This window comes from Dendropsophus ebraccatus, chromosome 8, assembly GCF_027789765.1.
Source record: "Dendropsophus ebraccatus isolate aDenEbr1 chromosome 8, aDenEbr1.pat, whole genome shotgun sequence".
NCBI classification, from domain to species: Eukaryota; Metazoa; Chordata; class Amphibia; order Anura; family Hylidae; genus Dendropsophus; species Dendropsophus ebraccatus.
The window spans coordinates 33,487,639-33,499,894 of NC_091461.1; the positions used below are offsets into that span (position 1 = coordinate 33,487,639).

At 43.1% G+C, this 12,256-nt stretch overlaps 1 protein-coding gene across 2 annotated transcripts in view; it reads right to left on the minus strand.

The window, feature by feature from the left end:
* The window catches only part of KNDC1 (kinase non-catalytic C-lobe domain containing 1), an 80,711-nt gene that overhangs the window by 14,100 nt on the left and 54,355 nt on the right, over nt 1-12,256 (minus strand). For both annotated transcript variants that reach the window (XM_069980131.1, XM_069980132.1), the window contains exons 17-21: nt 10,518-10,903; nt 8,916-9,009; nt 7,566-7,663; nt 6,508-6,707; nt 2,962-3,075 (exon numbers count right to left, since the gene is read on the minus strand). In XM_069980131.1, coding sequence (XP_069836232.1) covers nt 2,962-3,075; nt 6,508-6,707; nt 7,566-7,663; nt 8,916-9,009; nt 10,518-10,903 — 892 coding nt within the window. The remainder of the gene's footprint in view (nt 1-2,961; nt 3,076-6,507; nt 6,708-7,565; nt 7,664-8,915; nt 9,010-10,517; nt 10,904-12,256) is intronic.

Genomic DNA, 12,256 nt, shown 5'->3' on the forward strand with positions numbered 1-12,256 from the left:
CCGAGTGGGCAGTGCGTAGCAGAGCCGAGTGGGCAGTGCGTAGCAGAGCCGAGTGGGCAGTGCGTAGCAGAGCCGAGTGGGCAGTGCGTAGCAGAGCCGAGTGGGCAGTGCGTAGCAGAGCCGTCTGAGCATTGTGTAGCAGAGCCGAGTGGGCAGTGCGTAGCAGAACCGAGTGGGCAGTGTATAGCAGAGCTGTCTAAGCATTGTATAGCAGAGCCGAGTGGGCAGTGTATAGCAGAACCGAGTGGGCAGTGTATAGCAGAGCTGTCTAAGCATTGTATAGCAGAGCCGAGTGGGCAGTGTATAGCAGAGCTGTCTAAGCATTGTATAGCAGAGCCGAGTGGGCAGTGTATAGCAGAGCTGTCTAAGCATTGTATAGCAGAGCCGAGTGGGCAGTGTATAGCAGAGCTGTCTAAGCATTGTATAGCAGAGCCGAGTGGGCAGTGTATAGCAGAGCTGTCTAAGCATTGTATAGCAGAGCCGAGTGGGCAGTGTATAGCAGAGCTGTCTAAGCATTGTATAGCAGAGCCGAGTGGGCAGTGTATAGCAGAGCTGTCTAAGCATTGTATAGCAGAGCCGAGTGGGCAGTGTATAGCAGAGCTGCCCATGATCGCTGTACGCGGTATAGTGGAGGTGTCTAAGTGATCACTGTACTCTGTACACAATTATGTAAAAAACGTAAACCTTTATTTTTAACGTAATAAAATTAAAAAAAAGTCCATAAATTGGTATCTCTGTAATAGTGCAGGCCTGAAGAGTATAGAAAACATTTCAGGTTTATTATATTCGCTGTCTAGGGGGTATTATATTTCTATCGTTGTTTTTAAAAAAATATTTTAGTAAGTATCGAACTGGTATTGAGTATCGAAATAAAAAAGTTAGTATCGGTATCGAACTCAAAATTCTGGTATCGTGACATCACTACTTGCAAAGTTATCCTAGTGCTGTACTCTGCTATATCCTGAGTGCAATGGTAGTGCACATGCCCCCTCGCTTCTCCAGTCACATGAGGAAAAAAGGGACCCCCTATTATGTGGCTGGTGGAGGTCCCAGCATTGAGTGCCTCACTGATCAGGTAGTTATCGCTATGGATTGTGGTTACATTTAGATCTTGGGCCAAACCTTAAAGGACATGGAAGTAGGATTTATCATGTAGTTAGCATTTTTAGTTCGTATTTAACATTGCTAGTTTAGCTGAATACTGGGGGTATGGTATACAGTAGCTGAAGAAAACTGTAAACTTTAATCAATATATCACTATGTGATCCAAAATCCTTCTTCTTTAACAACTTTATAGTGGTTAGAGCTCCATTTTTCTGATACAGAGCTCCACCTTAAAGCATATTGGACAAATACTGAGTTTAATAAACTGTGAGCTCCCTCTAGTGGTGGCTGCAGGCTATACAGTGAGAATCTGTAGCCTAGAAATAAAAACCAAGCTGCTGTCAGGGTTTATTCACACACTGTTTTATTTCTAAAATTACAGCAAAATTTTTGTAAAAATTGCAATAAAAATTGCATCTACCATGTGACCAGGGTGTGGAACTACAGCCCCCAGATGTACTAGGAAATTAAAACAACAGAGAATTTAAATAATAATTAAATGGTGTTTATAAGCCAGGCAACCACTGTCAGGTAGTTATTAGAAAAGAGAATAACACTTCACATAAAGAGATGGGGAGCGAGAGGCCATGATATCTTGGGATGACTAGGAATCCTGTAATGACTAGGAAATATCCATACCAGGATATAGTATGCACAGGAAAGATAGAGCAGAGAAAAGGGGAGGTGGGGTGTAAAATCAAGTCATCCATAATATATAAAGAGCTGGAGACTATAAGCAATGTTACAGATAGCAAGGAGGAAGGTGTATACAGCAGACAATTGTGTAAAGGAGGAGCAAATATGGATAGCTGTATATAGGTAGAGGAGCAGATACAAGGCAGACTACAGGGTTGAACTATATAGGCCAAGTAAAAATTTAAAGATAAAGCAGAAGAGCCAAAGAAAACTCTAAAGCGCCATTCACATAACCGTAGAGCTGTCTGCAGCCATTGACATCACTAAGGATGTGCACAATCACAATTATAGGTATAGTTAATCTGTGCCACAAATAAGGGCCCTATTCCACCAGACGATTATCGTTCGCATAATCGTTAACGAATAACGATCTCAAACGACCTGAAAACGTTCACTCATTTCCATGGAACGATAACAGTTACTTATGATCGTATTTGTGATAGTTTTTTTCTTTGCTATTGCGTTCGTATCTACTGCGAACGATTGAACGACGTCTTATTCAATGCAAACGATTTGCGAACGAGCAACGATAAAAATAGGTCCAGGTCTTATAGAGCGCTCAACGATTTCTTGTTCGGTCGTTAATCATTAACTGCATTTAAACCGAACGATTATCGTTTAGATTCGAACGATTTAACGATAATCTGAATGATAATCGTCCGGTGGAATAGGACCCTAAGGCCTGCATAATTGGCTTGCCAGTTTTATGGATCCGTAACAACAACAGATGTGCAAAAGGGTCCATTAAAATGATCAGTCACTATACTATCAGCAATTACAGACAGTAAACACTGATGTGTGAAAGAGGCCTAAGCCCCCAGACCTCCAGCATGTATTACTGGATAGATACACCTTCATGAGAAGAATCTGAGTCTAGGCGCAGGCTGCAAACTGCATAACATGGAGGGGGGGGGGGGGTCTGAATATGAATGAAGGAATGCAGATTGTAGACTCAAACCTAGCGCAACATATTCATCTCAAGGTAACCAATAACATATGTAAAACTATTATTTTCCACATCAAACGTGTCCATAGCCTTTAAAGCCCAAATATATACTGGCCAGCATTTCCTGGAAGATGACAGAATGGTATAGACTCCAGCCCCACATAAAAGCAAACACTTCAGAGTCAAATCTTCCCAAAATGTATGGATTAAAAAACCTTGGCAATGTGTTGTTAATCCTGTCGACGAGGAACTGCAGGAGATCTTCCTGGGAGCAGAAGTATCGGAAGGTGTAGAAGAACTGCTGAACATAGCCATCCACCACAGCGTTCCTAGGGGGGAAAACAATGAAAACCAGTCACTATGGAGAAATAGCAGCAATGAATATATCAGGATACAAATCACTTACAGGAGCAGTACAAAACAATTGCTTTAGGGGAATGAATCAACAATCCCCCCCCCCTTATTTTTAATTAAATGTGAGACAATAAGGACACATTCACTGTATGGGTTTTGCATATTGTCTAAAGGACACTTGGCTATCTTCAGCAGTACCATAAGGTTTGAGTACTTAATACTTGACCGCCTCCACATTCAAACAGGGGAACACAGGACCCCCTATTCTCATGACTGTTGCGTGCCCCCACTGATCAGACACATTACCTATGTCATTCATGGTGTCCCAATGCAGTCTATAGGTTACCTAATGTGTCTATAGGTTACCTTAGCCTGTAAAGGTTAAAGGGGTTATCCAGGATTAGAAAAAGCACAGCTACTTTTTTTTGCACCACCCCGTCTTCAGGTTGTGTGCGGTATTACAATTCAGCTCCATTTACTTCAATGGAACGGAGCTGCAATACCCCACCCAAACTGAGGACAGGAGAGGTGGTGTTTCTGGAAGAAAGTGGCCACGGTATTCTAAGCCTGGATAACACCTTTAAAAGAGCGTCATGTTGATCTGTCCAGCTGCTACACATCTGCATACCATAAAAAAAAATTGAGTGTAGTCTGGTAGAATTCCCTATTTAAGATGTTAAATGTATGCCGTGACAGTCTAAGGGGGGATGGACATAACTGTTAGGTGTTCATCACAGCTTCTGCTTTATATATACTTCAGAAGATACACTAGAATGAGACTAAAAACAAAATGTGGGCAAGGGATATCCCAAGATTAAACTTTATCCCCTCTGAACACTGCAGAGTGCTGTAGAGAGGGAGTGGAGCAGACACGCTGCCTCTCCATTCACTTGGAGGACAACTGGCCTCATTCTCCTGATAGGTGGGGATCCCTGTGGTTGGCCGCCCACTCATCCCCTATCCTATACATCAGGGACAACTGTTAATGCTGGGGTAAGATCAAACACGTTTTCGGCATTATGCTTTTCAGCAGCTTCCCCTGATGGTTCCTTTTAAGTGTTTGTGTAATAAATGTCTGCTCTGCAGCTGGAAACATATTCGCAGCCGCATTACTGATATTAAAACAGATGAATTCTCAGGATCAGAGATTATTTGTTCCGGCTGTAATCTACATGATTTGTGGTGGCTTCGTGCTTTGCTCATGCGGCTTTGGAATATTACAAAATGATAAAGCGAGACATTTATCTCTGTACTGCAATTCTCCCGCCGGAGAGGGCTCCGAGTCTTGCGTCTCTATTGTTTATGTTGGAGCCATTAGAGGGATTCTCCAGGCAGATAACATATTGGGACATAGTATATGAGAATATTTTGCACACCAGTGAGATGAATGTGATTGGCAGTGTGAATGATATGATGGCAGATCACACACAATGTCTACAATGTGCTAAGCACAATGTAGTTGTAAAGCTATTTAGATGAAGTAATATGGTGATCTTATCATGCAATTCTTGCCTGACCTGTACATAGAACACTGTTCTAGACATCCTGGTGTTAAGTGCTTATAGAGACTCTGTTAGTAGGTTTACCCTGTCCTATCTCAGGGTAGCATAAACCAGTGACAGAGAAGCTGAGCAGGATGATGTATCACTTACACTGTTCTGTGCAGAAGATGTGAAGATATCCTCCTGAATAACATTGATAATAAGTAGTCCTCTCCATTATGTGCATAAGCTCAGCAGTCCTGGATATTAATGAGGAGCAGAAACCCCGCCCACCAACTGCTGAGTGGCAGTTATCTATCCATGCTATATATAGGCAGTCAGCTGTCAATAAGCAGCTGGTGGGCTGGGCTGTGGCAAGAATCTTATTTTCCTGCATATTAGGAGAACAGAATGAACAGAATGATGTAAGTAATACATGGATCTGTTCAGCATTTCTGTCACTAGTTTATGCTGCCCTCATTTACGGCGCCTTATACCTAGTGAGATTCCCTTTAAAGTGTTACTACTATATAAAAAAAAAAAGCCTTTGGAATATCATAGAGACATGTGAAACGTTTTGATCGACCAGGCTCTGGATGCTGAGGCTCTCAGGGCTCTCTAGGAGTGGGGAGAAGCACTTAGCCAATTTCTTCTCTAGCCTGGGATGAGCTCTTCTCCTTGTTCGTTCCAGAGACATGTCCCTATGATATGTCAAACTTTTTTTTTATTCGAAATGACATTAAAGACGTGTTCCTCGTGATCAGCTATTATCACAAGAGAATGTCGGAACCAGCTACACACATTTTACTCACAGCGGCCACTAAAGGAGAACTGAAGAATTACATGTTGTCCACTCAAATAAATGACCATTCATATAATGCATGAATGGGCTAAATCCATTACTTTAGATTTATATGGCAAATAGACTCATTCCAGTTTCACCCTGTTCTTTCTCAACAGCAAATGTCCTTTTGCCACCTCCAGTGCTACCCCTACTGTCCATAGATCAAATCTGTGTAAATTTGACACCAGAATGGTATGAGAACAACCTGTAGGTCCTGTGATTAAATTCTGGGGTCGTTCCAGCATCTTTTTGTTCTGTTCTCAGCTTGACTCTGATTTAGTAAAATAAAGTGGGTTGCATGGGCAAGAAATTAGCTCCAAGTGTTAGAGCTGAATAAGAAATAATGAGCATGCAATACTCACCTCCTCCAGTCCCCTGCAGCTGCCATGTCAACTCTTCCATTTTCTGCTGGTCTCTGCTTCTTCTGGGTTCCTGTGACATCCCAACTCCACAGGATCTACCTGCTCAGAAGGTGCAGGGGTGTGACACCCTGCTCAGTGATTGGTCGAGTCAGTCAGTTCCTGTGGGGTTGGCATCTCACAGGAAACTGGAAGAAGAAAAGACCAGCACAGGTGATAGAGTGAAGGAGGTGAGTATAAAAAGTTCATTATTTTTACCCCACCCCCAGCCATGGAGCAAGTTCCTGCCCTGACATCACCTTTTGTAGGGACTACTTTTTATCCTACTTGTTCAATGACATCACTTTTATCTTTATATATTGTTAGATAAATAACAATTATTAATTCACCCTAAAAATTTTTTAAAAAAAGCTTTTTCTACAGCCATCACCATCAAAGACAGCGTGTCAACATAAAAGCAAAAGATACAAACACCCCCCAACAGCACAGCCTAAGGCTCAGTATCCATAATATCCCTGAGAAAAAAATCATTTCAGATGTCAAAACCAAGACTTTCATATTCCTCTCCTTCTCTAAAACCAACAAAAAGCGTAAAAAATAAATTAAATTGGCTCCAAATTCATCCACGCTGTTTGATCTCTGACTCTCTGAATGATGACTTCCAGCAGGGTGAATGCTATGTATCTCCATATCATTATGCCTTACACAGTAGGTACACAGTACCTGGAGTAGAGGTGAACCAGCAACCCAAGAGGGGTCCCGGCTTGGAGGTTCTTTGATGTATTGTCTCGCTTGTGACCTTTTTCATTATACGTGAGAAGAAAGGCATCGTTTTCAGAGGATTTCAGAGACGAGAGGCAGGCAAGGTTAGCCACTGTAGGGAGGTCCCGTGACTCCAGTCCGCACTGCTCAGCATAAGAGACCTTCACGGAAAGAGAATTTAACATGCTGAAATGATTCAATCATTGCAAATGGGAGAGTTTTTTCATATACTTTAATACAGACATGAAAGATTCCCAGCTTCAGCACTTAAAGGGAGTGTGTCAGCTCTATATCATACTCAGAGCTGCAGACATGGGCTGAGCGGGTGATACAACAAATGGTACCTGTCTCCTAAGTTGACCATACACTTTCAATAACTGATAGATGAACAATCGTTCAGCTAACTGTTATATCTCCAAACCGGCCCCATCCTCTTCATACACAGGAATGCCCAGCCGTTCTCTATGTAGAGGGATATGCCGCAACCACAGCGCTCTGGTTGCAGCATCTCTCTCCCAGAACAAAGGGGTTGGGCTGTCATTTTTTACCCCTATCTCCAACAACATCATGTGTCTGTGGTTGGTTGAGGGAGTCTCATACACTTTATATGGATGACCAAACCCGCCATGAGTGGCAGGTACGGCCAAATGAAGTATAAGGTTTATGGGGTTATAAAATCATGTCTTCCTGTCAGTAATCTACAGGTTGTAGAGAAACTTTTTCTCCCTTCCGTGCAGAAATAAACATGCTTAAGGCAGACTTCAGTGTACCCTTAGATACATGAGTGTTTAGCCAACATCTAATAAGTGTGTATGATCAGCTTTACCATATATCAGTAGATTTGGATAAAACTCAGAGTCTCTAGTGGAAGATTTGCCCATTCTGCATTTGACACAAGTCTCTATGTCAATTTCTCAAGATGTCTACAACCTCCAGACACCACTGGGTATAAGGAATGGTAGTGTCCAGTAGCCAACTCATCTATATATTTCCAGGGGGAATAACAGAGGTAACCTTACCTGCAGTAATTTTTTAGCCAGTTCAAGAAATTGCACCTTTGATTTCATTTCTTCCAAATGACCTTTAAGTTTGGGTAATAATTCTTTTACATCAGAACCTACAGAAGGAAAAAAAAATGAAAAAGTATGTAGAACGGATAGAGAATGGTCAAACAGTGGATGGAGGATACCACGGGGATAGACGCAAAGAGAAAAATCACTGTAAATGTCGTGATCAGCAAGGAGACTACTGAAGCAATGGCTGCCGCAAGACCTGATTGGCCCCATAGACTTGCATTGGGAGTCTGTCTAGGTCACATGTCACAGAGCCAGATGTCAATGCGCTAAGCACGTACTTCTTGGACCTCGACCAATCAAAACTTTTGCTATGTCTCCTTTTTTAATGACAGTGCCCATTTAAGAACCTCAACAGTTTTACATATTTTCCTAAATTTGATCTTTCAGAATATCTGATAATTCATCAGCTATCGGGTTCAGGTGATGACAATGTTAAGCAGACATGTCAAACTCTGCCCCACGGTGCCATTATTTTTGGCACACAGAGGAAATTAGTTGATTTTCTAAAGCTGGCCTGTCACCATGCTGCCTAGGCTGGGACACGGATGTGTCCCAGAACAGGCAGCATGGAACTGCTGGAGTAGTTAACAACTGTATGGGTCACTATTTAGGGGAGCTGGAGTTATTATCAACTGTATGGGGCACTATTGAGGGGCACAGTACTATATGGGGCACTATTGAGGGGGGCTGAATACTTTATGGGGCACTATTGAAGGCGCACTGAGTACTATATGGGGCACTATTAAAGGGGGTGCTAAGTATTATATGGGGCACTATTGAGGGGTGCTGGGTACTATATAGGGCACTATTGTGAGGGGCTGAGTATTATATGGGGCACTATTGGGGGGCTGAGTACTTTATGGGGCACTATTAAAGGGTGCCGAATACAATATGGGGCACTATTATAGGATAATCCACTGCGTGAGAGAAATAATGGAGCAACTACTTTATGGGGCGGTATAGGGGCTACTATTAAGGGAGCTAATACCACATGGGCTACAGAAGGGGGGCGTATTCAACATTTTGGGACCTATGGATGGGGAGCTTGTATATAGGTGAGTAGGAGGTGTTAGAAAAGTACAGCACGTTCAAGTCGACAAGGGCAAGTTCTGTCGACAGCCTGGTCCATACATCAGGGGAGGTACAAGCGCCAGAGACGTGGACACTTCCTGGACCATGCGCGCACGCTTTAATAAATATCAAGGTTTGTCCACGACTTTGTCCACTTTGTTATTTTGGCCCACTGCGTATTTGACATCTCTGGTCCTCACCTGACCAGGACTCATCACTCACCTTTATTCCTCTTCCCCTTCAGCATGAGATTCTGGTAAAGCTTCACCGTTTTCCTGTAATTCTTTGTCTCTATCATCAGCTGCTGTTCAAGTTCCTGCAAAGCCGAGAAATTAAATGACATTTTCATTTTCACACATCTAAAAATATATCGGTCTTACTAAAACCTAAAATGTTAAGTCCCAGCAGATTCCTACCTATCCATTTGATATTATGAGATTATCATACTAATTTCCGTGTGATGCTCCCAGGACGATTCCCATAAGATCTAGACCCGGATGCAATTAATCTTTTACACCAGTGAGTCAGACCCCCGTCCCCACAAGTGGTCTCCGCTATACGATGGTGTTAGATATTACAAGACTGAGGGTATTTTTAAGGTGATGAAATGGCAGGCTGGCAAGTAATCTGTACCCGTGAAAAGCTCCAGTGTAACAAGACGCATCTGATAATTATACTCCGCACATAAAGTACTTAGCAATGGCCAATATATTCAGGTTACTTGCTAATAAGGATTTCATCATCAGATCAGTTTTCTCCCTGACTGATACATTCACTGAAATGAATGGAAAGAATAGGAAACAAAACTATCCCGTCTCCGCAAGATTGGGGATTGCTACCCAAATGGTGGGGGTCCCATTCATCACAAGTCAGAGGTTCCTTCTCCTCTCAGTGAATAAAGCAGTGCATACATGCCTGGCCTCTACTCCATTCATGGTCTATGAGACTTTTGAAGAGTTCAGTGTTTGGCTATGTTCACAAGTCTGGAGTGAATATCAGGCATACTGCTCCATTCACTTGGAGGACATGTGACCTTCATTTCTTGTAATGTCCCAGCAGTCAGACCTCTGCTGATCAGCAAGTTATCCCTTATCCTGTAAATAGGGAATATCCTTTAAATAGGCACTGTAATTTCAGCAAACTTTGTATAGATCAATAGTACAAATTTGTAATATATCTTATCAGACAAAAGTGCCATGGACATAGCATCATGATGGAAGAGAGGCAGCATCTAACATATATGTATTTGAATGTATTCTTGATGGCCACAAACATATTCCCTTATTGTAAAAAAAAATGGCTTTCTATGGCTGTAAAATTGGGGCACATAGTGCAATGGGGCACATAGTGCAACATAAATACTGGGCAAGACAAGAGAGGAGGAACATTAATGAGCACATCATCGTATGAGTGTGCGGGATGCTTTAACAGATGTCGCCATTAGGGTTAAAGATGTTTTCCCTTCTTATAAAATGCTGGTATATCGCATATGACATCACTATATGATTAAAGGCGTTCTCTGGGACTCTCACTGGTTGTGAGAATGAAGGGGATGAACTGGTGATGTGGCGCTGCAACACTATCATTGTTTTGCCTACACGGCAATGCACCTAACCATCCTGCTCTATAGGGTACAGACTTCTGTTGAATGTATAGCAGGGGGGCCAGGGCTGCTATGCAGGATTAAACAGTAAAGGGGGCCCAGCACTAGGTTTCTTCAGGGCTGCTGGCCTGTAATAATGTATATATGATGGGGAATAAACAGGTGTAAACCTTTTATCACCAACGCCAATAAGAGAAGTAAGCAGCAGTGGAGACACTTACCAGCCTCTTGGCCTCCATACTCTTTGAACACTTATCTTTCTGCCGCCCCAGTATAGTAACATAGTGCTGGACGTCAGGGTCAAACATCTCCGCTCCATAGAAAGCGCTGGACCACCCCGAGCTGCACTTGTACACCTCAGAGGGGCAGACGGACATGCTTTCACGTTGCTTCACTTCTTCATTTTCTTCGGAGAAGTCTGGGCTGACACATAGACTGTTACAGTCAGGGAAGGATCTGTACGTAAAGTTCTCTTCACCCCCCGGTGCCGCTCGAGGGGTATGTGGCTGCTGATCCTTGTCAACGGTCTGTGCTGGGGAATCAGTCATGTCCGTCTCATTAAATGAAGTGTGACTCTCCCTGCCAGCCGCCACCTGCGTCTCCGAGCCTTTAAAGGGAACAGGGAAAGGTCATGTGTGGGAGAAGTCACACTGTGTTTTCTTGAAAGGACCAAATGCCATAAAATAACAGAGTCGATCACATTCATTGCTTGTCAGGATGGGGAATTTCAGGATGAGAAACCAAAGAAGAGGAGAAAAACCTCCAGTGTTTTCAGATGGGGGCGACAAATCTCTCTACTAGTCTAGTGTCATAGGTGGAAATTAGGATCAGTCTGATTACTATATATATTTACCATTCCTGTCCATGGAGCATGCCCAGCCCCAACATATAAAGGGGTTGTCCAGGTATCTTCCGATCCAGTTACCTAGACCTCACAACTTGGCGTGGTCATTCAGATCCTTACACTTGAGCATTTATCTTCCATCTAACCCTAAGCATTCAAGACCTGATGGTTACCTTGCTATTACAAACACACATCCTGATAGGGGTTGAGGCATTCCTAAAAAACTGTAAACTGAATTTTATTACAACATTAAAGGACAACTCTGGACAAAATCTATTATTTTTTAAACTTTATTACATAAGCAAAGCAAGACAAATTCCTAATATACAATAGTTATGGGAAATGCACACACAGTATAGTGCTATTTCCCTCAATTTAGTAGATCAGCCTGTGTATATACCTGCAGGTCCAGCAGGGGGCGCAGTATACGTAGACATTACATGTAAAAAATAACGAGGTCATTCCTGTGCTTTCTGCACAAAATTCAGCTACCTGGCCCCCCGCAGCTGTGTGCCCTGTGCAGCGGGGTGAACGCTTCTCTATCGCGGTCCCTGCTGCCTCTATCCTGCAGGACCTGCTCAATTACTGCAGCAGGAACCACGGTAGAGGAGCATTCAGCCTGCTGCAAAGGATGGGCTGGTACTTATGCGATCGGGCGGTCGTGGGGTATTTGGGGGCTTTAGGGGCTAGTGCATAGCACTACAGGCTCCTGTCAAGGCGGGGTGTGTGTGTGTGTGTGCTGTTCACTACACAGCACAGGACTTTTGATGGTATCCAGCAGCCGGAGGTGTTTGGGCGGCTTTGGGGGATGATTGCACTAGGGGCTTCTGTCGTTGGGGGGGGAGACAAGCTGGGGGGCTGGGTAGCTGAATTTTGTGCAGAAGGCACAGGAATGGCCCTGTTATTTTTTACATGTAATGTCCACATATACTGCGCCCCCTGCTGGACCCTAGAGGTATTATACCCAGGGGTCGAGATGTCAGAAAATGAACCTTGCCTGATCTACTAAATTGAGGGAAATGGCACCATATGTGCATTTCCCATAATTAGTGTATATTAGGAATTTGTCTAACTTTGCTTATGAAATAACATACTAAAAAAATAGATTTTGGCCGG